The sequence below is a fragment of the Typopeltis vanoorti genome, chromosome 21 (genome assembly GCF_054136105.1).
Source record: "Typopeltis vanoorti isolate ZY-2024b chromosome 21, IOZ_Tvanoo_1.0, whole genome shotgun sequence".
In the NCBI taxonomy this organism is placed as follows: domain Eukaryota; kingdom Metazoa; phylum Arthropoda; class Arachnida; order Uropygi; family Thelyphonidae; genus Typopeltis; species Typopeltis vanoorti.
Window position 1 is genome coordinate 69096026 of NC_143569.1, and position 27526 is coordinate 69123551.

The following is a 27526-nucleotide window of genomic DNA, read 5'->3' on the forward strand; positions in this document are numbered from 1 at the left end:
CACTAACATTATAGACATCCAGCTGAACTCTACCATGCGCACAATTAGTGGGACAGTGAGAAGCACCCCTCTCTCCTGGCTGCCTGTTCTATCTAACATTGCTCCACCACACATACGGAGAAGACAAGCCTTGATTAAGGAATTTAATAAAGCAATGAGCAACCCACTCCTACCCCTACACCAGACTCTCATAAACCCACCTAGTCTTCGCCTCAAATCTAGAAAGCCTTTCTGGTCCATGGACGAACTCTCTTCAGTTGCGCTGCAATCAATATCTGACATATGGAGAGAATACTGGTCCAACAATCTCCCAACAAACGGCTTCCTTGTAGAAGATCCCTGTGCTCCGCAGACTGGTTATGATCTTCCTAGGAAGATCTGGTCATCAATAAACAGGATCAGAACTAGTCAGGGCAGATGTGGCTACCTTCTACATAAATGGGGCTGTCAGATCACCCTTATTGTGATTGTTCTGCAATCGATTACTCATATTGTGCACGACTGCCCAAGGCGCCAATTTCACGGTGGTGGCCTACACAACATTCACAAGGTGACGGATGAGGCCTTGAATTGGCTTTCCAGCCTGGACTTGGTATACCTGTAGTTGGTATGGTGGTGGTGGTGGCGGTGGTTATGGAGGAAACAGGAGATCACGGTCCCGTCTCACCACGAAGACGTTATTCTCGTAGTCACTCTCATAGTCCTCGTCATAGTATCAGCAGAACTCCTCCTCATGTTAGAAGATGATGATGATACAATGTGAAATAGGCCTCCTCTAATGGATCAAGTTTTCTCACACAAGACACAACTGCTCTCTACTTAAACCTCGGATACAGCTACATTTATGTTGTGAGAACATGCAGCCTTGTCATACTTGATGCAGCAGGACGATAATTGTCCCTGGCTTGATTATGAAAAGTTACTTTTGCTTTATTTTTTTTAAAAAAGGAAAGACTTAGAAAGCAGGTAGTGCCCTTTATGTAATGAACTTTTATATGTTAAGATTTTCATCATTTGTTTCTGGAAATCGTGATTGTACTTTTCACTTACCAGTTTCATGTAGCCATAAGCATAAATACCATATCAGTTGCCTCTGTTTGTGACATTGGTAAAAGACTGCATCGCTCAAAACTAAGCAACATGATCAGCTGGGCTTTCATGAGCGTTTCTTGGTTGAGAGGATACCACCTCAGTCAAGACATGCACAGGAGAGTCTATTATAATACCGGATATAGACTCATGTAATATATTAGCGTAGAATTTTCGTCTACATATCATAAGCATCTTCAGTACAAAAACATATAATGGCAATTGAACATTAACAGACAATTCTAAAAACAGCTAATGTAAGATAACTAAAAAGTCAGTAAATTTCCTAACTTATTTTTGAAAAAGCCGTTCCTCGAGGAACCGACTTTTATGAAGAACTCTTGTCTTGTTCCAATGAACTCTATATCTAGTGTTGTAGCATGCTCAAGTCCAGTCTGTTCAGGCTCAAGGTATTCAGATAGTACTTTTTAAATAAGCTTATCTTTCCTAACTTTATTTTTTTCTAAATATATATAGTTTTTTTTTTAATAAGTTAGGAAATATATTGACCTTTTTTTAGTTATCTTACATTAGCCACTTAGGTGGCGCTTTTTAAAATTGTCTGTGAATGTTCAATTGCCATTATGTGTTCTTGTACTGAAGATGCCTATGATACATAGGGCGAAATTTCCAAGCTAATAATATATTACGTGAGTTTATATCCGGTATTATAATTATTTTAAATATGCCTACTCATAGTATTTCATTATTGAAACAACTTATATGCTTTTGTGGCTATTTGATTTTTAAATAAAAATACATGTAATTAATGCTCAAATACATTTTTTAAAAACAAAATAAAAATACGTATAAAATTATAAAGTGAGTTAAAAATTAAAATAGCTATATTCTACATTAAAAAGTTATATACATATATCAAAATAACAAGAATTATGATTTTAAAAAAATAATAATAATTGCATTTTAATAGGATTGGCGTTTCTGTGGCTTTGAATCACAAATTCGTTTATTATTTAGGTATAATTGTGGAAAGCATCATACCTAAAACATTTTACTTTTTAATTATAAATTACGATTTTTCATGGAACACAGTTTGGGTATTGCTGGTGCAGACGGTGGGATGTGTATAGTCGGCTGTCCCCCCCCCCACGACGAGTCCTTGGAAGTATCATACAATAATGTTTTTTTTTTTTTTTTTTTGTCATTTCAATAGAACTATTTTAGTAGCAAAATTGGGCAAAAGAAAATTGTCTGCAAGTAGAACTATTGTAGATGGTGTTTCTATAGAAAAATGCTATTATGTAGTGTATACTGTTTTATAATTTCCTTATTATTTAGTTTTACTTTTGCCTTCTTAAATAAAATGTCTACTATTTGCTTAATCAGAAACAATCAAACCGAAAAGGTGTTGAATAATTTACTTTTAAGCTATATAACTTTCACAAAATTGAACATTTTAATTTCAATCAAAACTTCTAAACGAAATTTATGCGATAAAGTGTAAAATAATAAAAAAAAATTGATTTAATGGAGTTATTCAAATGCATAAGTTAACTAACTTTAAGGAAACAAGGTTAGACAAGTTGAATGGTGCACTCTTGTTCTTTAGGCAGTTCTGAAACCACGGAATCATTGGAACTTCCCGAATCACAGCTTACAGGATATTCTCCCTGAAAAACAAATCAGCATTTCAACTTTGTTCCTTTCACTGTTGACATATTTTAGGAGATTTGAAACTTTATCAATTCAGCATCTAGAGGGCTGATAGAAAAATGAAACTGTGATAATATCGCAAATATAGCACACAACCTAATTTTATACACTTGGTTATCACACCGAAAAGCTAATAGTAACAAGTAAGAAATTTGAAACCGTTTCTCCATCAACTTTCAGCATATACAAATAAATTAGAAAATTGTCAGATATTTTAATGAACAAGAAATCCAGTTACAGAACTCGAAAAGGAGTGTCTCTTTTATCTACTTCTAAAGCGATTATGAATGAAGCTTTTCTGTTTCTAATGGAAACAATGGTACTTACTTCAGCTTCTTTGTCCCCTTCACCAGCGATATCAGTGTTTCCTTTGGCATCAGAGAAACTGCGCTCCTTCTGGAAGAAAAGAAGAGAAGATCATATTAAATATTATTAAATAAAGAATGGTGTTGCTAAAATCATTGGGAAGAGAATAACACCAAATATTAAGAGGATATAGATTTTATTATTTTCTTATTTTACCCTTTCTTTTTTCAACAAATGTTATCCAAATTAAAAAAGGGCTCTTTAAGAGGATAAGGAAGAAACTGATGTTATTGTATAGGATCATGATTCATCTAAGGTTACGAAGCTAGTATATTCTGCCTGGTACTTGCTTACACATTTTTTTGACAACTAAGTTACGGCTGAAAAAGTCTTGTGTTACTGGAACCTAAGGGTCTTTAAATCAAAGTGTCCATGTTATGTTGTTCTCCAGGCTGAGTTATGGGAATGAAAGGGTTAAATTACGAAAAAAATTATCTCTCTCACTCGATCTTGACAAACAGAGGCAAGTTCACGTCTGCACCAAGATTTTAAATCTAGTGACAAAATATCATCCACTCAGTTTAGGGTGGTACTCTTTCAAAATACCTTTAGCAGTCAAAACTTTAATTTCAGGATTAACAGAAAATATTTTGTTGATTCAGAATGAGAATAATATAACATAATTTAATATACTAATATAATTTTGAAATCATATTTCATTCTATAAGAGAATTATTAAATTAAACGATAATGATTTAAAATATCTTGCTGATAAGTTCTACAGCAGTCATTAAGCGAAAGGATAATAAATATACATTGTTATTTATTATTATTATTTTATTACAGCAGACCTCCAGGGAGTCAGGGACTCATCAAGGGAGGCCACATATCTTCTCTTGAAGTCATTCACACTATCTTCACCTACAACTCCAAAGGCAAGTCATTCCGGTCACGCACCGCTCTATGAGAGAAAAATCAAGCTCTCATCCCTTTCTTGACTGCAATGAATGTCCTCACGTCCTCTTTCCATCTCCATTAAAATAAAATAAAAAAATCCATCGTCTGGTATCCCGTAGGTCTCTATCATATCACACCTCTTTCTCCTGCCTGACAGCGTCTGCAGATCCACAAATTCTCTCTCTCTCCTCATAATCTACATTCCACATTCTTATATCATATTTAACGCTCTCCTTTGACCTTCTCCACTGTATTTGCATCACCTTGGAAAACAGGAGACATGATCTGCACACAGTAGTCTAGATGAGGTCGTATCAAAGCCTTGTAAGGAGGCAAAATGACTTCCTTATTCTTGCATGCCAATGATTCGCTTCAGCATTGCAAGTAGCCTCTGAGTTGTATTCTATTCGCAGTCTTTGCTATATAGACTCCTTCCTATGTCCTCCAAGATTTCTAGCCTCGTCAGTTTCTTCTAGCAGAATCCTTCCAATATAATACTCCATTGGATATCTCATTACATCTAAGTGCATAACTTTATACTTAATATAATTGAACCGACAGACATTTTCACATGCATCACAACTCCAGCTTATTCAAGTTATTTTTCAAATACTGCATATCATTTGCATTTCGGATTATCATGCCTATCTTTGCATTATCAGCAAATAGCTGTATCTTCTGTAAAATACTTACCAATATCATTAATGTAAAGACTGAATAACAAATGGACCAAGGACTCATCCCTGGGGTAAAGCAATGGTCGCCTTAAATCTTGCAGACTTATACTCCCCCAAAATCACTTTTTTAATATCTGTCAGTCAGCCAACCAACCTCTTATCCAAACAATTACTTTACAAATTACAAAGCCATTTTCATATCCTCCAACTTATGCAACAGCCTTACATACTGGATTCCGTGAAAAGCTGTAGCAAAGTCCAAAAGTATCATGGTGTGCCAATTCCCCTTGTCTAAATCAACAGTCACATTATTATAAAATGTGAAAAACTTACTCAGACATAACCTTTCCTAAGTAAACCCACGCTGTTTATTGCAAAGTACATATATTCTCTGTCAAGCCTTTCTGTATGCGATCTCTTACCAAATTTTCCAAAATTTTCACCATCGCTCCAGAGATACTGATAGGTCAACAGTTAGGCACACAGTCTTTGCACTACCCATATACATTTTTTTCACTTCTGTGGAATCTTCCCTGTGCCTGAGACTCAAATTATCCAATTGGGTGAAAGGAATAGCCAGTTCAGCTGAACACACTTTCAACATCCGTACTAATAATCCATTAGACACTATTCATCAGTATCATAATCATTGCCCATGGATCCAATGCCCGTTGATGTCACCACTGTTTCAATTGTCACAATTGTTTCGCCATTCTTTGCTATCTCTCTGTTCATTGCCAGGTGACTCAAATCCTGCAAACTCTTTCCACATCATCTACCCACTCCGCTTTAGCCACCCTCTTCTATTTATACCGTTCACTGTACCTAGTATCAATGTTTGATCATTCTACTGTTATCCATTCTGCAGATATGTCCAAAAACTTCAGTTTAGTTTAGTTCAAAAAACATTAGTCCCTATTGCCGAATTCATATTCAGTTTATGCAACGCCTTAGGTAACCCTTCTCATACACATGAGTTTCTTCCTTTAGTGCAGAGCGACTATTGAGCTGTATATTCCATACACCACCAGGATGATAACTTTTAGCGTAAAGGGCACTTATTAGTTGAATAATCTCTTCTCGATCTGCCACCCGCATACCATCTATATTGACAAACGTCTCATTCTTTCACATTCATTCGTTCTTTTACTTGTAACATAAGGGTAAAATTTTTTTGGATTGTCTTTAGCTGTAGAGCTAGTTTCTTTTCATACTCACACTTAGCTTTCTGTACAATAGTTGTTATAATTTTCATATCTGACACCATCCTTATGCGCACGGTATTCCTTCCACATTATCTTTTTCCTAATGATCGTGTTTTATAAGAATACACATCTATTTCACTCCCACTTCCTGTTTATTCTTCGAACTCTAGGGACACATTCCGACACTGCAATCATTGATGTACTTCTTTAAATTCTGTTTCCCCATGTGCTGCCGATAGCCTTTCCATCAAGGAACCGATACCATCGGATCAAACTTAGTATTCTCCTCAGTTGCGTATAATTCCAGCTTGAAGTTCAGCAAGTAACCTCTCTAAATGGAATAACCATGCGCTTAACCACTTCCCAGTTAAGTACAGCATGATGACTGTCGCCAACCGGAGGAAGAACAGTCACGTATTTTATCGGACCCTCCTCTGACGCTGTAATCAGGTCTAATAATCTTTGACCTCGAGTGTCTTTGGTCACATGCTACTTAAGGAAGTTGTCACGCTAGCTCAATAAATTCGGCTTCATTCTTTTCTTTATTTAATTTCTTCATTTTATATTACAATATTTGCCACTGAAACTTTAAACATTTCGAAAGTTGTCGAGAGTTTGTTAAAATACAAACATTTGGTACGAGGTGCCTCAGTATTGCATTATTTAAAAACTGCATTACTTAATAATATTAATGGCTGCCTCAGTTGATAAAAGTAGCTCAGTTGATAAAAGCCACTGTTTGTTTACCAAAAAACAGGTGAGGTTTCGAATTCAGCATGTTTCTAAAAGCTTGTCTGGAACAGGCTGTATTATAAACTTGATTTGCTACACAGTTTGTCTTTAAACAAAAATATAAAATAACAGAGGATATTTATTATATTTTCGTATATTAGTTTTTGACGCCAGGATGGAAGCATTTTTGGCTTTCTTTTTCAATAAAACCTCGAGCAGTGTTTTCCAAAATTGTGGGCTGTTCTCTCACCCTAGTGGGGGAATAAATCTGTGACAAGGAAACTCGAATTAACCCAAACAATAACAACTACAATCGCCCAATTTGCCGGATCTTGTTTCTAACACGAAAAGATACATTATTTACAGCGTCTGTCTGAATTTATTTCATGGCTAAAAATTAAACACCTGTTTAAGTTAAAATGTTCGTTTGTCAACAATATACAAACGGGAATTTGAAATCTTAATTTCCAGGCTATAAATTATGTCATGAATCGCGAGCTGTAAATATATTCATTCAGCTGACGGCCATTTTTATACAACGAAATTGGTACAAATCACTGTTTTATAACAATGATACCGTAACAGAAAGCAAAGTGATACATTGTACTTCCCTTGGCATTTTCTTACGATTCTGAGCAGCTTATAAAAAAAAAAGAGTGTGCTTTTGTTTGCTATTAGGAACTAGTTTCGCAATGAACTCTTTCGTTTATCGTCTCTTGATTAAAAAAGAGATAATACAAAAAAATTGAAATAAATAATTTCATCTGTTATTAATATTATGAAATAATAAATTATTTCCTCCTGCAACGCTGTGAACAATATTTGTTTACGTATGATTTAAATACAATCCGACTAGTCATTCAGATTGATATTTTCATGAGTGAGCGAAAAAATTTTAGCGAACACGTTAGCATACGTATGGCATGCCAGTAATTCTTCAGAAAAGACAGTTTCCAAGAATAATAGTTACTCCTCTATATACAAGAGTAGTCTGAAAAGTTCTCGGCCTCGACCATAGATGGCAACACTATCAGCAAGATTTTTTTTTATAAGTTGGTACATCTGTCATCCAAGTGAAACTGCAAGTCATTCTATCAAGTAGTTTGTTTTATACAGCTGTCAGAAGAAATGGATAAAATTGAGTATCGTGCGGTTATAAAATTCTTTGTAGAAGAAGGTTTAACGCCAAAAGAAATTCATTCGAAGTTCATAAAAGTTTATGAGCACTCTTCTCCTTCGTTTAAACGTGGGCTGCCAAGTTTAAACGCGGCCGTACCAGCCTTGAAGATGATCCACGTGAAGAACGTCCAACACCAGAAATCATTGATCAGTGCAGGATATGGTATTGGATGACTGGCGAGTCAAAGTGCGTGAAATTGCTGAGACTATAGGCATTTCAAAAGAACGTGTAGGGTATTTTTGCATGAAGAATTGCAAATGAAAAAGCTTTGCGTAAAAATTCGTGAGAAACGACCCGGTTTGCAGAAGAAAAAAATTATCTTTTATCAGGATGATGCACCTGCCCACAAAAGTGTTTTGGCAATGGGAAAATTAAGCGATCTGCACTATGAATTGTTGGAACATCCACCCTATTCCCCAGAATTGGCTCCCTCAGACTTCTATCTCTTCCCAAAACTAAACCTCTGGTCAGCGTTTTTCTTCGAATCAAGAGGTGATTGCAGCTGTAGAGGAAGGGGGGTATTTTGCAGATCTTACTGAGAACCACTAAAGGGACGGGAAAATGGCGCTAGAGCATCGCTGGAATAAATGTATTAGTCTCAAGGGAGATTATGTTGAAAAATAAAAATAATTTTGAAATTATAAATTCGTTTTTTCAGTGTTAGGCCGAGAACTTTTCAGACCACCCTCTATGGACCTACTCATAAAACTACTCGATTCTCAACCAGAACACGTTGATTGTATTTCAAGTCGTGTAGGAATAAATACAATGACATCGAAAACGGGTATCGGTAACCAACTGTGTAGGTTTTCCTAAATGCAACGTACGTCACTCCCTTGCTCCTTCTTCCTTTCCTGGAGAAAACGACATTTACCTGTCAGCTGACGTCGACGGAGTATAAACGAAGTTGTAAAACTGGTATGAGCAATGCATGATTAGAGTAATTTTTAAGCTACCTGTAAGAAAATCTTAAATAAACGCACGAACTTAGTCTTGATCCGAGTGAAAGTTAGCATCTGTGAATGAGCGATAGGATATCTGATTGTAATGAATTCGGGATTTCTAAATGCATCGAAATGTGAGAAGAACAAAAGCGCGTATTTGAAAGCACAAGAATTTATCATTTTATTTTTTACTCTAGAATAGTGTTTCCCAAAGTAATAGCTGCATATCACTTTTGTGGACCTACCTCATCGGCACACCATCGTCCTAGAGGCGGGGGGGGGAATAATAAGAAGTCAGCTATAGAATATAAAAACTCTTATGGAATTAATACAGTTTATTGAAAAAAATGCAAGAAAAAAATTAATTTGAATAAAAAAGCAGTTATTATTTAATGCGAGGAATAGAACTTGTGACTATAACATTCGCAAGTTTAAACGAAGATGTGATTCCACGTCAATAAGGCAGTTTCGGCTTTTCGTTTTAATATCAACAAGTGTAGAAAATCCAAATTTCCAAACTCTGGTAGGTACGACGGAAAAGTACTTCAATGCTCTGTCCAACAAGGTCTAATATACTTTATTAACGCTCAGCTAGAATGACGTTAGTGTATTTTGTACGTATGCTTTTCAGGAATCCATCTGAAAAAATTTTTCTTGCTCTGAATATGAAAGTTATTTAGCAATGTCTGAACACTGATAAAGAAAGGTTTTTTATTTATTATTATTATTATTATTTATTTTTTTTTTTTGTTATCCACTCAAATCTGCTGCTGTTCGGTTCAGGAAGATTCTTACGAAGACCATTTTTAAGCGTTTCAAACGTTGCTTCATATTTTACAACACATCAACAAATCATAAATCAAAAGAAAGAAATGTTTACTAAACGATGTTTTATTGTTGTTGTTGTAATATTTAACGAATGGTGAGGCCAGAAGTGAGCCTGGGAAATCAATCACTAGTTTTACTTTTATCTTATCCTTACTCGCAATCTAAGGATGTTGATGATAGAGTATAGGAAACGAACACCTTTAAAAACCACACTAAAAAAAATTCAAAATGCTAAGAAACGAATACACTGCTGTCAACAATTGCAGAAAGTGTTTGTTCGAGTTCTATCGGATTTTCGCAATTCTAGTCATAAAACGCAAGAGATTACCAGAGGAAAACACAAATTTACGACTGACTTGTACTTACCAGTTCACATTTGGCGTTATCCATGGCTGTATCGACGTCACCAGAACAGGAAGCTTCACTAACATTGGTGTCCTGCAACAGTGAATTTCAAATTACACTTTAGGCAGAAATAGCGAAACATCACAAAAATAAGTTCAATAACAGTTTCAAGCATTTGAAGATACCCAGACTGCTACTCTGAGTTTGGTTTATCTCGATGGGGAGTTTTACATTTGTAAAGCCATTTTCTCCAAATAGCTAATTTGGAGAAAATAGTTCACAAATGTTTATTAGATATATGAAGAGCCAAAGGCTTCAATTCGGCGACATATGACTTGTTTAAGTTAAGGGATATTACATCCCATATCGTTTCTTAGCCGAATAAGAAACTCAAGGAGTTTCATGCCGAATATAGTAGAAACTATATAAAGTTCGGCGATTCCAAGCGTAAGCAAATACCTGGATACTGCAGCAACTGACCCTAAAGGTAGTGCAAGCTGAGGCAACTCATGTCAAAGGTGGAGCAAGCTCCGATCACTATTCTTGATATTTACCCATAATGTGAACTTAGCTCCTAGGAGCTGTATTTCTGTTCTACATTATGAGAGAAGGTCACTACCCAGACCGGTTAGTACAGACAGGTCAATAAAGGTTGAAACCAAGTCATATGTCGCCGAATTGAAGCCTTTGGCTCTTCATCTATCTAATAATTTATTAGGACACCTCTCGGCAATATTCATAGAAGGGTTGTAAGTTCTGTTCACTACAAACTTGATATTAACTAGGTCTACCTACTCACGGATGAGACCCCAATGAGGGTGGAAACCGGTGCGGAGCGGATCTGGCTTTGAGAGGCTCCACTTGGAGGTAGGTTTTTGCCTGTCTCTGAGTGGGGTCACCGCTGAGATTATGGCTCTGCTTGGTGGTGGGGTGAGCCTGCCACTGGGTAGAGCCAATGCTGAGAAGTTCTTCTCGGTGACGGGGTGAGTTTGTCATCGAGTGGAACAACGCTGAGTTGGGCGATCTTTCGGGATCGTCTTATTTTTAGAGCCCGCTTCACCTATACATAAGGTTGAAACCGGTCTGGGTAGTGACCTTCTCTCATAATGTAGAACAGAAATACAGCTCCTACGAGCTAAGTTCACATTATGGGTAAATATCAAGAATAGTGATCGGAGCTTGCTCCACCTTAGACATGAGTTGCCTCAGCTTGCACTACCTTTAGGGTCAGTTGCTGCGGTATCCAAGTATTTGCTTACGCTTGGAATCGCCGAACTTTATATAGTTTCTACTATATTCGGCATGAAACTCCTTGAGTTTCTTATTCGGCTAAGAAACGATATGGGATGTAATATCCCTTAACAAGTTCACAAATGTAATTCGAACTCGAAGGTATGAGCATTTTCTGCACATAGCCTTTCCAGAAAGTTCAAGATATTCATATTCTTTCTTTATGGAGATCCAAAATATGTCAGGTTTTTTCGCTTAAATCCCATTTTTAACTTCTGGCCAAAACAAAGCTGACTGAGGACCATGTAAATATATACGCATGCTAAACTAACCAGTGGCGTTTACAACTGAGTTAAATATTCGTTTTTACACTAAGATCGTCCAAATTTAAGTGGCTATTCGAAATAATTTCATATTTCCTACCATTTCTGATGGCAAATAATTACATTTTTTAAAATAAACTATCGCTGATATTATATTCTAAAATCTGTGATCCTCTCTTGGAAAAATTCACTCAAAGTCAGTGAAGAGACGCTTCTCCGTTGTATATTTACATTCTTAGTAAACACATATTCACCATACACATAAACAATTTTGATCAGCATTAGCAAGACACTTTGAAGATAATATGTCCACACGAAATTTCACATAAAAGAACATTAATCTTCATATTAAAGAATTGTTTTGTCTCACGCACTATATGCACACTGTTTGCCTCACTTCCTCCCACCCCAACGTTAACATCTGGAAAAAGATCTTGAGGAGAGTAATAATTTGCTGATACGTTTAAAATTTTGTGCTGATAAGTCTACATATTTAAGCGAGAGAAGCAACTCACAATCTGTCACGTCTTGTCTGTAGCATTAACACGATCAAGCATGGACTTATTCGACAGCTGAAGTTCATGGCGCTTATGAAATGGACGTGCAGTAACATTCTGCGGACACTTGATTACGACAGTCATTCACAGCCAGAAATGGCACTCTCCAAAAGTGATACTTTTTTCTCTCCCAGAGACCTGCTGTAAATGGTAGACTAAAATCAGCTACCAGTGAAGAAACGTAACTTTACCTATGAACTTGAACCCTCTGTGGAAATACTCGGTCTTTCTTGAAATACAAATTCAGAATCAAAACACAATCGTTAAAGTTTTCATTATTTATTTATTTATTAACGAGAATCAATTCAATCAAAGCTAAATAAATTATATTTTCAAAGAACAAATAGGTGGCATTACTTTCCTACCACCGCCTCCACCCCGTAGTTTTTAAAGAAACAAAAATGTCAACAAGAAAAGATAAGCTCATAATTATATAAATATGCAAGAATGAAATTAAGAGAGAGAGAGAGAGAGAGAGAAAGAGACTTATTTTCGATAGAAATTCATACCCATCTGAAACGTGTATGGAGACTATACTGTTGACGTGAACACAGAAATGAAGTTTATTTAACAGGAAACCCATCAAAAGAATGGAAAACAGCAATATAAAGAGAATCCTGAACATTACAGAGGTATAAGCATTCTGAATTCCTTCTACAAATATACAGCATAATATTAAATTTAAAAAAATACAAAACATTCAGAATACTTTATTCTAGATTTCAGATAAGGGCATTCATATATGGATTCAGCTTTCCATCTAAAATAAATAACAAAGAAAAAAGAAGAGGGCACAATCTAGAAATACATATCGCATCTATTGAGTTTGAAAAAAGTATTAGGTAAGCTAAAAAAAAGAATAATTTTATTTATTTAACATAATAAAGAAAAGCATGCCGAATTGCGTTCCGAGACTATTATGCATATATGAAGATAATGAAATACGAAAGCTCTAAACTATCAAGTCGGAGAGAAATAATGGCGTTAGACAAGGATATCATCTCCTGTCTGTATACTGTATGAATCTATATTTAAATGAAGTAATAATAACATGGAATGCAAAGAACCATCAAGGTATTGATTTTTTTTTCGCAGATGCCAGCTGATAATTACTGATTCCGAAGACAACTTTTTTTTTTTTAGAAAGCTATTCTAAACCTAAACAAAATAGCCGAAAATTTCAAAATGATAATGTCAACAAAAACAAATAAAAAACAAAGGTTTTTAAAGGTCAAGATCCAATTAGAAATAAAATATTAATAAACAACAAAGTTGTGGATATATATGTTAATTCTTTTGAGTTTTTTAGAGATGCCAGTTTGCAAGTGAAGTTAAAAAGGAGATAAATATGGGGAAAAAAAAAAAAACCTAAAAATAAGAGGTATAATAAATTCGGTTCTTAAACTTAATTTGGTAAAAAGACAGACCATATTAAATATTTATGATACATTAACTATACAACACTATTACAGAAGAGAAATGAATAGCAGCTGAAATGAAATTTAAGAGAAAAAAAAAACGGCAAAGTATATTCTATTTGATCATAAAAGAAATGGAGAAATAACGAAAGAATTAAACAAAAAAACAGTAATAAAGGGAATAAAGAAATATAAACACTTTCGGATGGAGCATCTTAAAAGAAAGTAGACATTGGCCAAACCATCCGAAAAAAGAGAGGGGGGAGGGGACCAACTGTCAGCGCCAGAGAAACTGTGGCATGTACGTTTTTCTTTACACGCAACGTATGCTGCTATCCAACTTTTTAAATTAATTATTTTTTTATCTAATGGTTAAATCAAAAGAAACTAAAGCTAGCCAAAAGCTTACTGATAGAAACGTAGTACACAGTGGGTGCCAAGAAATCCTCAAGTTCTCTTGAGGATTGAGGATGCTGCTATAAAAGTTATGAAACCTAACGATGTTACACACAACCATAAATTCAATGAAATGTTTTCAAAAAATGTGTTTCAGTGGTTGCTGTTCATTTAATGGTTCATGTAGTTCATTTAGTGGTTGCTAGTTTGGAAGTTTCAAAGATTATTGCTCAAATTAAAAAAACCATTTGGTGATGAGGATTATGTTTAATTGTTATGGCTAATTATGTACTCCTTTTCACTTTCACTGGTTTCAGAAAAGAAAAAAAAATTCAGTATACTGTATTAGTATTTGCAAAGTAGGCAACAATAAAAGCTGTGGCCAAGTCCTCAAAATTTCTTCTATACACCTATCGGCAATTTTGGCTCACACACACACTCTCAAAAAAGTTCGCCGACTTTGACTAGATAGTCCAAGGAAGAGACTTTCCGATAGGCACAAGACGCTTAAATCTTTAGGCACAAGACGCTTAAATCCTTGAAGCGCATGGTAGTGATTGTCGTTAATATTCACAATAGTTAATCCTTGAACACCTGCCCAGGTATCAGGAATAGGCGTCTAGAGAAGCTCGAAGGGTTTGCCCTTCTCGTGATGCACAAATAGTCTAAGAAATTATATCTAAATATTTCAGCTAAATTTAAATTTGTCACAATGAACAAAACTGAATACCTTCTAGGATGAAAAAAAAAAAAAAATTACTAAACGAAAATCACTAAAAAAAAAAAAAATTCCAACACCACTAAAAGTCCGGAACTAGCCTGTACACAGAGAAAAAGAATCAGTGGAGGAAAAAAAAAAAAAAATTCTTACTACTCATCCAAACACAAGCATTTCATGTTTCTGGATCTTACAACATGCCCACAAATATTCCTATTATACTTAATGCAAATTGTCTTGAGACCTCAAATTTTGATCTTTTAAACCAAATAGTACTAAATCACATGGAACACCGGAAGCAACCTAAACTGACGGTAGCACATCAGAGAGGAAAATACAATTCAATAAATTTCATCAGCCTTTCAAGTGTAATTATCATGATCTGAGCAAACACAAAATGATTCACATGATCATGACGCCTCAGTTGACTACTCGAAGACACACACACACACACACACACATACAAGATTTTGGCAGATCATCACTGTAATCATCCTGTCAGTCGGAGATGTTGAAGTGGATCAAGCATAATTGATTTAATCATTTAGTCAAAGGAATTCTTAGAGAAAGGCATTTATCATCTGTTTAATCAATGATAATAATAATAAAAAAACATGAGATACATGTTCTTAATTATCATGGTCGCTGGAGCCAACATAGCTTTCTATAGTTGAAATATTTCTTCCTTCTGAAATATTTCTTTGGAACGCCAATCTTATGATACCAAGCTAATTCTGTTCCAAGTTCCACTGCTTTAGGAGAGTGTCAAACAATCATAGTAGCATAAGCAGTGTTACTTCAGTATTATACAAGAAACAAACAAAAAAAACAAAAACAAACAATACTAAGTTTAAGGTTAAAAAAATAACTCACCTTCTTTTCCACAATAGCCACAGCATGATCCAGAACACTATTTATATATTGCGTTGCGAAATCATAGAGGCTGCTTAAGTCCTAGTAGAGAGAAAAAGCCAGGAATTAAATTATTTAAAAGCTGATATCATTATTGTCCAACTCATCAGAGATTAGAAGTAGTAAAGTTTAAGAATTAGGCAACACATATTCCAAATTATTAGAAGAACTGTACGATCGAATTCAAAATAGTTATACCGGCTCCCATGTATATGGGTATTTCTCGAGAGAAAGGAGACAGAAACATTTTAGGATAGTATATAATGAAGTGGTAAAAAACTGTTTGGGAACTAAGACAGGGAAAAAGAGAACAAAGGCTGGCTATTAAACAAGACTTAGAAAGTCATAGAAAAAATATATAAAATTAAAATGATGTTCAAAAATGCTGTCTCAGAAATTTTTTTAAAAAATTCATTTGAGGAATAGAGAGAAAGACAAGTTACTTAAAAGATCAGCAAGAGAAGATAAGAGGAATTACATGGAGTTGCATGGGAAGAAGCGCAGAAGGCTGAAGTATTGGGATCACTGGAAAACTATATGAAGTAACAATGATAACATGATCTGAAAGAAGTAATTAAGTAAATGCTATAAGGGTCAAAAATGGTTGTTGAAAGACAAAACACTTTAATAAGATTTTAAATGTAGAAAACTATGCAGCTGACATAATAAGAAGTTAAGTAATGGAGGAACTTCTTTAACTATAGATTTAAATATCACATTAAAACCAATATTTAAAACTGAAATGACAAATGCAAGAAGAATGGTGAAAAGGTACGTAGTAATCTAATATTGTAATAGAAATGCTTGTTGCTGATAAACTGTAAGTAATCTTTAATAAAGTGCTGAAGACTGAAAAGATATGCAGGTAGTGGAAAGAAGCAATGATAAGCATAATTCCCAAGAAAGGAAATCTCACTAAATGTAAAAATTGGAGAATTAGTCTAATAGAATAAAAAAAAAAAAATTAAAAAAAAAAAGGCTTTAAGGAATTTGCAAGTCGGTATTTGAATGCCTGGAAGTAGTGTACATCTCACTTTTATTTTAAGGAATATCACTAAGCAAAATATAGAATTTAGAACCTCCTTATACCGAAATTTTATAGAATTTTCCAGAACTTTGGACAATATTGATAGAGAGACATTATGGATAATTATTAGACGCTACGGAATCTCTGAAAAATCTGCGAGAATAATAAAAGAAATGTTAGTAAAAGTTGTTATCGCATAGCAAACAACATTAGAATGGTTTGAGATAACTGGTATGAGACTGCGCAATATATGAACTACTTTTTACCATAATAAATGAGTTACGAGACGCAGTGCCGTAACGAGGGCGTGGCGAAAAAGGCGCCCACCACGGCGCAACTAGGTTTAGGGCGAAAAACATAAAAAATGTAAATAATAAAAATAAATAAATAGATAAAAAAATTTGCTATTTTATATTGTATTTTTAAATTTCGGCAATATGCCGCTTTAGACACACAAATTCTGCAACACACCGCAACTAATTTTGATGGGGTTAATAGTAAGTATTTAACATATTGCATTTAGTAAAATTTAACTTGTTACATTTACATTTTTCAAATATTTTGTAATTTTTGGGTTAAGGGGCGCAAGTTAGACACTTGCCACAGGCGCTTCATACCCTCGTTACTGTAATGAGGAGACGTTTAGTAGAAATTTGCGTGTTAGAGAGTATCATATTTGAATAATGGCTTCATGTGTGTAAGAGAAAACTAAAAGAATTTATTATTCCCATATACTGAGCCTGTGTAGCTCAATGGATGTGGCGTTTGCACATCACAGCACTTGACTGCACGAAGGAAGCTTGCTTTGGAATCTAGTCGGCCTAGAGGAAATTTTTTTAAGCCTTTTTTTCGACCGGTTCCCGAGTTAGTCGATCTCTGGCACGGGCAAACGGGTTTTTTCTCCCGGAAACTCGGGTTTTTCAGACATTAAATATATTGTGTTAGGGTTATGGACCATGAGATGGCGGCACTTGTTGAGTTGTCTCTCTTCACTGCGTGCTGCTTAATTAGTGATAGCCTTGGGCCAGCTATCTCTGATTGGGTACCAGTAGAGATTGAACTGCCCACTCAGTCTCCAAAAGTTAGATAGGGCTAAAACGGCCTCGCCTACTCCCTATGCGGAAATAAAAGGCGTTAGCTGATTTTTTTGATATATTTCGCTTAATATATCATGAGCTTCATTCAGGGAGAAGGCAGAAGCCACTTCTTCTGCCTTTTCCCTGAATGAAGCTCTTGATACAGGGTGTTCGGGATAAATTTGACATATTTATAATTAATTATATTTTTCCGTAAGTTACATGTATTAACACACACTTCTCTTCATTTAAAAGTTTGGACCCTTCTTCATTCATATACAAGATGTCAGAAAGGATGGATAGCTGGAACCCACCTGAATCATGGAAGAGAATAACTTGTATCATGATGATTCGTGCCCGCCATCAAAATAAGGATATTACGACTGCTGCCCAATGCTCCCTGAATACAGTAAAAACAATCAGGCATGAACTAGAGACTTGCAATGGTGACTACGAGGATGTAGCAAGAAGAAAGATCCCTAGCAGACGATCTGATTGCGTTCGTACAGCAGAATTCCTCGCAAATCTGCAGGAACAGGTGTTGAAGAACGCTGGCATTGGAATTCGGGCTTTGTTCGTGGAGTTGCTAACTGTAGTCAAGCCCTGGATAACAAGGGTAGCCAATGGTAGGCCGTATGTATGGCAGCAGGATTCGGCCCCTTGCCACACCTCTGGGAAAAGTCAAAAATGGTTGTCTGAAAATTTCTACGACTTCACCAGTCCAAATGTTTGGCCTCCAAACTCCCCAGACCTTAACACCATGGATTATTTTGTATGGGGCGCAGTTGAAAAAGACACCAATCGCACTTCCAGTAATACAAAAGCCCAGTTAATGGATAAAATTAAAACAGTTTTTGCGGCCCTTCCCAGGGAGACTGTAGCATCAGCTTGTTCGAGGTTCCGAAGCAGAATTGAAGCTGTGATCGATGCTAATGGTGGTTATTTTGAGTAAATCTTGTTGATAGTATTGTAATTAACTCTGCCTGTAATGTTTTTTTGTCAATTCATTAAATTTAATAGATACAAAGAAGATTTTCTTTTTCCTTACGAAACTGTCAAATTTATCCCGAACACCCTTATATGGGAATAATAAATTCTGTTTAGTTTCTCTTACACATATGAAGCCGTTATTTAAATATTATACTATAATGGATTATGAAAAAAAATTACAGGTATAAGGAGAGGAATAAAATGAAATCCTATGGAACGAAATCCTAATCACAGCTGGAAGATCTAAATTATACAGATAACATAGTTGTGATATCATAAAAAAGGCATTAATATATAAGCAAAATCAGAAGCACTGTAAAAAAGCTGAAAAAATTTAGATTTTAATTTAAATAAAACAAAAGTTCCTACACTGAACAGCAAATGCAGAAAGAAATTAAAAATAACCAACATGCATAGAAGTTAAGAATTTTACATATTTTTCATATACTTGGGAACTTCTATTATTACTGAAGGTGGAATTGATAAAAGCAAATGCTACTTTCAGAAGATTGAATAATATATGGAAATCATCCAAATATTATAATAAAACCAAAATAAAGATTTGTAATAGTCATGTAAAGGTCATATTATAATATGGATCAGAGACATGGAGACTGATTAAAATAGTAAATGATAATCATTTACTATTTTTGGAAACTGAATTACCATCTATTCGTATTATGGGGAAAATTATCCCTAATCATTTAAATTCATCAATGGTAAAATTAAACTTTCAAGATTTTATCCAATTCGATAAAGATTCTTTATTTTGGGACATTTACGAACATTTTACAAAAACTGTTTGTGTATATTTGCTGACAAAAGAATACACAGAATGTTTAGGGAGGCATGTTGTCATTTCCAGATTGACACAATATCAAATGTATGGAAGTGTGGTTACCATGGTATCTGATTTAAAAACTCTTTTGCATGACCAGCTATTTTGATGTAATGTAACCAAGAAACAGTGAGTAACAAAAATTTTATTCATTGAACTCTTTGGAAAATGTTAAGAGTCTAAACTAAATATTGTGAAATATTTTTAGATAATTACATGTTTCGAATTTTTCTCAGTGAATATACTTGTAAATAGTATTTCAGCAAAATAAAATATGCATTTGTAAACTTAAATAACAAAGACGTGTGCTTTTGTTGTTGTGTGTTTCCACAGTGAATTTTTTACTCAGTTATTCTGATTAGAACTTGATATTTAAATCTACAACTTTATATCTTAATGCAATTCTATTTAATTATTTTTTAAAAAAAGCACAACTGTGAAATTAATGCCAGGAACAGGAAAAAAAGTGTTGAAAACTGATATCCATGTATTGATTATTTTAGAAATTATCTAATGCTACCTAATGACATTATTTGAGTTATCTGAAAAACAATTCATTCACATAATCGATAATCCAAACTGTTAATATTTGGTTGTTTTACAGAGAGAACAGATAATTAACCCAAAGCTTGACTTTATCTCTTAAAGTTTGGTACAGAAAAAATGTTTGTACTCTCCAGTTGTACAAATGTTTGTACAAATTTTACCTTTCCCCACACAAAGTAAGATAAAAACACACCAACAGTATATCCAGCAGCATGTGAAAACATGTTGTTGAGTCATCTGTGCAAAAGGTTCATTTTTGAAGGAACGGTCAGGGTAGGACATAGTAAGTGTAAACAGTACTATAAGAAAATACCATAGACTCCAGTGACTTTGGACTTAAGGTAATCGTTCATCCACTGCAGCTGCTGTTTTGTGTTGTGGTCTTTTGTGTTTGGTAATGTAAAAATAATGGGTGAGCCACAAATGCTTTGAAAGTTTCTTTGTAAAAAAAGTTCTAATTGTTTAGAATTTTGTAACAGAAAGTTACCATTGAATATACGATCAGAGCTAATAATCAGTGAAATAATAATAATAATAATAATAATAATAAACTATTTATTTGTGGTGCCATATGAAGTAATCTAAGAAGAAGAAGAATGAAGGAAACGATTATGAAAAATCGACAGTGGGTGAAAAATACGAATGTTCAGTTATCATTGGGATAATTGATTGCCAATTTCTTTTGAATAAGAGTTCAAATTTATTTCCTAAAGAAATTTGTGTTTCTGATGGAATTATTGTAAGATATGCATTGACAAAACCACCTTGTAGTTGGAAAGAATTACCTGAAAGAGTTTTCAGGTAATTCTTTCCAAGTAATTCTCAAAAGTATACGTATTGGTTTCTAAAAAATACATATGCAACCCTTAATTTTACTACAGTAATAAATTCCCAACGATCACCAAATGAAAAATTAACTTTCAGATTAGAGTCACATTGTCAAAAACCACACGATGGCAATTCCACAAGCATGGGAAGAACCTTTGATGTATTTTTCAATTTATTTATTTTCTGTATTGTTAGATTCAGTAAATACAATTTGTAAATATTTCATTCAAATAAAATGTGTAAATTTAAATGAACAAATTGGGTGTCATTGATGTTATACAAATTTAAGAAACACGATAACATTTTTTATTTTTTTATCTTGTGAAATTTTATACCACAAAGTAACCAGAGACTTTTTTTTGATTCATTGAATTAAAAGTCTTATTTGTTCATGCAAGCCCTCAAATATTTCATGAAACTGTCAACTCTTGGAAGCAAAAGGAATAATCAGGTATTAAATTAATAGCCAGAATTTTAGTGGAGAAGATTTCACCTGAAAAGTCACAATACCATTAGAATTTGGTTATTTTACAGAGCCATTAGATATTTTAAACCAACGACACATTACTAAAACTCTTAAAAAGATTGCTGTAGAAAAACGCTGTGGAGAGTTCAAAACCTCGTTTGTCTCATATCTGTTACTTAAAATTACTAATGCTAAAGAAAAAATAAATAAAATAAATAAATCCATATTGTTGGACAGAAATAGGTTAAGAGCACAAGGAATCGAAGGTAAAATTAATAGTCATATTGTTTTTTTTTTTAAAAAAATAAATGTAAGCATTAATTTACTACAGAAATAATTTCCCCCGGGAACCAAGAGTTCTAACCTTTACACACGATTTCTCACCAAGTACAACAAATTAGCGACCGGATAAGAGAGATATCTTTAAGATAAGACTTAATGAGAAATCTACAGTGTTGGAAAATAAATTCATATACATTTTATATATTTATTAATTTTGTTCAGTTATTCTGTTAGAATATGAATTTTAAAAGTAAAATACTATCTTTCAACTCCTATGTTCGGTGTGTTTTGTGGTGTGAATATATGTTAGCCACAGTAACCTATAATGAAAAAGTGAAAGGCATTTTCAGGCTTGTGTTTGTGTTCTGTGAATATATGTTAAAAATCAACAATTTGGAATATTCAGAAAACCTAGATAGTACCAAGATGTTCCCATTCTGGAAAGAAATGTAAGTTAATTTTTTTTTTTTTTTTTAGATTGAACATAACAATTGATAATTGTAATTTCAATAATCACTGCTCGTATGTTTGGTAAGCGTAATTCTAACTGAATAGTTTTTTTTTACATAAGAATAATCATAGGGTACATATTAGAGTATCAACATGGATACATTAGCGACTTTTCATGTCTAATGTGTATGTGTGTTTGAGGGACACCAGTATATAATTAATTTATTCAGAAAAGCTTGAAACAATGCCGCCATCACGACTTTCTCTAAGAACTCCCACCCTTTAACAGGAAAGAAATATCCCAAAATGTATTGGAAATTAGCACTACCACCTATAGAAGAAAAAAAAACTGTATGTTTGAGTGACATAGCATATAATTAAATTATACAGAAAACCTCGAAACTGTGAATTTCCAAACACATAACGTCACGATTCTTATCTCAAAAACATCGCCCACAATTCCATAGCCAAACCAAAACATTATGTGATGTCCCTGACAGACGAGGGCCCCAGCGAAATTCCAAACATACCAAACTCTTTAATAACAAACATCCACGTCACGATTCCTTATCTTATCTTGATCTTGATCTGGTCAGAAGTGTCCCACCAATCACGACACGATTCCTTATCTCTAATTAATATATCTTCCTTTCCATTCAAAACAATAATGTCACTTATTTACAACTAACAAATGACGTCACTTATCTACATCTCATAACAACACACACCCACCTCACGATTCCTTATCTTATCTTGATCTTGTTCAGTGTCCCATCAATCACAACACGAATCCTTATCTCTACCATCACCCATAATTCCATACGCGAACAAAACACATAACGTGACGTCACACAAACATATGCCTCCAGGGAAATTCCTAACATTCCAATCTCATGACGTCACACCCACAATGACGTCATCTTCTTATCAACCAATGACGTCACGATTCCTTATCTTATCTTGATCTGGATCTTGTTAATATCGCCACCCCTACTGCTAACCTGGATATTTACGAAGTTAAACATTTGCAAACCAGTGCCATTGAATCCTCGAACTATATTGCTGATACCACATTTTTCTGAGACAATTCTATCTGTGCAAATTTGCAATCTCTATCCATTTTAATTTCACTTGGAAGCTTATGGACAAATGGCGTTTTTGGCATCAACTCTGTAATTATACCTCCAACCGTTCTCAGCCAGACTTAAAAATATTACCTCTTTTTTTTTTTATTCCCTCTTTAAATCTCATTTAGGACGTGAAGAATTGTTATACGAGTTTTTCCACTGAAAATGGCTTAGCCGGTCTCATACGAAGGTTTTTTTCTTCCTAAGATAAGATGACACAGGTCACACCGAATTAACGTGTTTTTCAAATTAAGCACCCTAAAAATCGTAGATATATTATAACCATTATGTACAACAGCGTTTACACACACACACATACACCGTTTTTCCCCACTGTAATCTCTCACTGCTGTCGTTGTAATATTTTCTTTGTTTTCCGACTAAAGAATGTTCTAAGAAACCAATGTTGATTTTTAGTCATCCGATGAACTATTATGAAATGCGCTTTTGAAATGACAAATCGCTGCAAACAATAAAAAAAAAAAAAAAAAAGCTGAGCCATCGTTGTCAACTTGTAATAAAAAGCTCAAATAGCATAACTGAAAAAAGCTAATAAAAGGAAACCCTACTAACAGTGAATTGGTAAACCATATTAATTTTGCACGTGAGTCAATATTATTCTTGAATTCTAGTCGCCTATACACTATACCTGCTGCTCCCATTAAAAATCATGTTTGCCATCTGCTACAAACTGCTCAATGTTTTCTTGCACAGTTAACCCAAGGCTTTTCGACCTGTGTATATTTTTGAATTACCATTTTTTGTAGCACTTTTGTTGTTAGTTTCCTTAGCTTTTTTTCATTGTTATGCATTTTCGTTACCTAATTTAAATAATCCTACAGCCGAATAACAAAGTAATTAAGAGTTCGACAAAAAATGTAATTGTCCATAAAACGCTTCACGAAACAAAAATCAGAGAATGGAGCAATAGAAATACATCCTTTGTTGTGACCTGTTTAATAAGGTCTGTTTAATAGAGATGAGAGAACATTCAAGTCTTACCAGCATTGTCTCGTACAGGGCCTCATTCTCTGGGCTTTCATCTTTCCGCTTAACCACTACCATGACTATTTAGGAGGAGCAAAGAATATCTTCTGGGCTGAAAAAGATATTTAATTCTTATTGTGCAAGCCTTCCTATGTGAATCTAGATAATAATAAGTTCTTAATGAATACGATTCTTATAATTAAAAAAAAAAATGGATCAGTAGCACAGTGGAATGATTTCAAAGTTTAGGAAGGAACTTTTTGGAATCCCCGATACAAAATGGTAGAAATGCGTATATTCAAAAATTGTTTTCACAAATTGCCATTGGCTTGGTTAGCTCTTTTTTAGCGGCCCTTTTAGTGGTTATGCTAATCCTTTTGAGTGGTTAGCGTATCCGCTCTCCAGCGTGGTGACTCACACAATCTGCTGGCGGTTGTTATGAGTGCGACAGACGATGGTTTTTACCGACTTGGAACTGCTGAAGGAATTTTAAACCAACTCTATGCCAGATCACAATTCACTTTATGTCCCAAAGACTTACTGAGAGTTGGAAACATTCCTGACCATGAAATAGCTCTCCGGTCAGCGGCTTATTACTTGCAAGACCAAGTGCCGAAATTTGAAGTGCTTTTGTATGAAAAAGGCAGTTAAGTGCAATTCAAAATGTCATTCCAGTCTACCTTGTAGCAACAAGTAGTTCAGCACTGGTCTTTTTCTCTTTCCATAGAAAAATCCGGTATCGTACATTTTGTACTTCTTACATTTTCGCATGCATCTTTTCAATAAAAGTCTTTTTCATACTTTGCCGAAATAGTATTTGTCATTCTATATAATGCCTAGGTATTCTATACGATGTCTAGGGAAAGTGTGTAAAATATTAAAATAAAACAGATATTTCATACATTGCCTAAAAACGTCACGTATTCTAAAGAATGCCTGCTTTTCACACTTTGCCGGTAACACACACACACACACACATATATATATATATATATACGGGAGACCGGAAAGTAATCAATTTTTTGAACTACATTTTTAATATAAATTTTATTAAAGAACAAATTAACATTATTCAATTCTATAATCGCCATCGTTAATTATAACCTTATTCCAACGATCTACTAATTGTAGAATTCCTTTTTTGAAAAAAGTTTTTTCTTTGGAGGCAAAAAATGATATCAAACTCCTTTGGACATCATCTTGCGAACGGAAGGTTTTATTTTTTATGCAGTGTTCTAAGGACCTGAATAAGTGATAGTCACTAGGGGCAATATCCGGCGAATATGGAGGATGTGGTAGAAGTTCCCATCGTAACGGCCTAATTTTTTCTTGAGTCATTCTTGCAGAATCTGGTTTTGCATTATCTTGCTGCAAAATTACCCCTTTTCGATTGACAAGCGCAGGACGTTTGATTAACAATGCTTGCTGTAGTCGCTCTAATTGTTCACAGTAGATGGCTGCTGTGATAGTCTTACCTTGTTCCATGAGTTCGTAATGGATAATTCCATGAATATCCCACCAAACGCACAACAGAACCTTTTGTGGATGAAGTCCATCTTTAGGTGTTGGAATTGGAGTTTGATTTGGAGAAAGCCACTGTTTTTTGCGTTTGTTATTCTTATACAGCACCATTTTTCGTCACCAGTTACGACTCGTTCCAAAAGGGGGTCATTTTGTTGTCTGGTCAACAATGAATTGCAAATCTCCCGTCTCTGTGTTTTGTTTTCTGACAGTTCATGCGGTACCCATACACCCTGTTTAAGAACTTTGCCACTCTTATGTAAGTGCTCTTGGACAGTTGACCATGATGAATTAAGTTTCTCTACTAATTCTTGTATGGTTTGTTTTGGACTTGATTCAACGAGAGTCTTAAGGGCATCGTCATCTAGAGTAAGAGGTCTTCCAGATCGAGGACGATCAGAGAGATCAATTTTTTTTCCTGCAAATCTCCTAAACCATCGCTGACATTTGTTAACCTTCAATACGTTTCCATAAGTTGAGCAAATGATTTTGGTAGCCTCGGTAGCATTCTTTCCTTGGTGAAACAAAAACAGTATACAATGACGTAAATGGTGCTCTTCAACTTTAAAGTGGCCATATTAAAAAAAAATAATCTAAAATTTAAAAAAAAAAAGATTTTTTAAATAGAAAAGTAATGCTAATATTTAAATAAAAATCAAATTTAATAATTTACATGTCGGGCACTGTAATAAATTTCACGTTGTTTATCAGAATTTATCACACTGACGGGTCAATATGAATACGGCTATCATCTGGTCGGGCAAAGTGATAATATAATACATTTTTTGGCAGTACTGTATTAGAAGCGGTAGGGGTTGAGGGAGGAGAGATTCTTCGGATTTCTTTTCGTTGGAAGATGTGAAGGGAAGTTTGCCCAGGTCGCTCAATTTTTTTTACAAAATCAGCGTATTTGACAATGATAGAAAAAGTGAAAGAGTCAAAAACCAAAGTGACTTGGCCCATAACATATAAACATCATATACGGGTATAGTAATATACATATGGCAATTTGATTATAAAATTACGTTCACACTGAAGAAATATTTCAGAAATTGCACGATGGCCATATCGCTATTGGCCATGGACACAGAAACCACATGGAAAAAGAACTAAGTACGAAATATAAAAATATTACAAAGGAGATGACCGTAATTTAGGTTAGGTTAAGTTAGGAGGGTTTTTTTTTTAATGAAAAAAGTGTATTTTTTTTTCCTTTTTTCAAATCAAATTGCCCAAAGCGAATGTAGCTTTATTCATAATGCCTGGTCAATTCAATAAATTAATCAATATTTATTAGGTGAGCGGCCGTTTTAGTCATTATTCATGAAGGCGGGGAATTATGAATAATAACCTATTAGTCACTTGGTCCATAACATATCTATATCTACGTAATCTTCTTCCTCTTGCGCCTTTTCCCATCTATTTGGGGTCGGGTTTTTTTTTTTTTTTTTTTACATGATGCGACCTTACGTGCGCGATCCTAACCGACTTGTCGCAGAGCTTGACGTGAGGGGGGGGGGGGTGAGAGTTATTTTTTGTCTGTAGAAATGCGTGCTCAAGGGGCCGGTTTGCCTGTCTTAGGGAAGAAAAACCCGAATTTCCGGGAGAAACCCTCCATCTCCGTATGAGACTGGCTTACTCACCTTTAGTCTAAAGAGACCAGATAAAGGATAAAGGTTCCTCACGTCTTGGATGGGAATCGAACCAAGGGCTTCGTCTATACCGACTGAATATAATATATATATATATATATATATATTTTTTTTTTTATGAAAAATATTGAATGACTAGAACCGAGATTTAATTAAAAAGGTTTTAATATAAACACACTACTAGTTTCGGCCTGTAACAGCCTTCTTCAGGTGACATTATAAAAGAAAAAACACTAAACATTGAG

The 27526-nt window shown here is 34.6% G+C and overlaps 1 protein-coding gene across 1 annotated transcript; it reads right to left on the minus strand.

Annotated features, from left to right (window-relative positions):
- Positions 1–2601: 2601 nt before the first annotated feature.
- Positions 2602–24186, minus strand: LOC150094950 (uncharacterized). Its single transcript, XM_090411156.1, has 5 exons — positions 24124–24186; positions 15453–15533; positions 9959–10030; positions 3091–3159; positions 2602–2720 (listed from the first exon to the last, which is right to left on the minus strand). Exons 1-5 carry the CDS (start codon positions 24184–24186, stop codon positions 2625–2627), a joined length of 381 nt encoding a protein of 126 aa, XP_090267282.1. The 3' UTR covers positions 2602–2624.
- Between the last annotated feature and the right edge of the window lie 3340 nt (positions 24187–27526).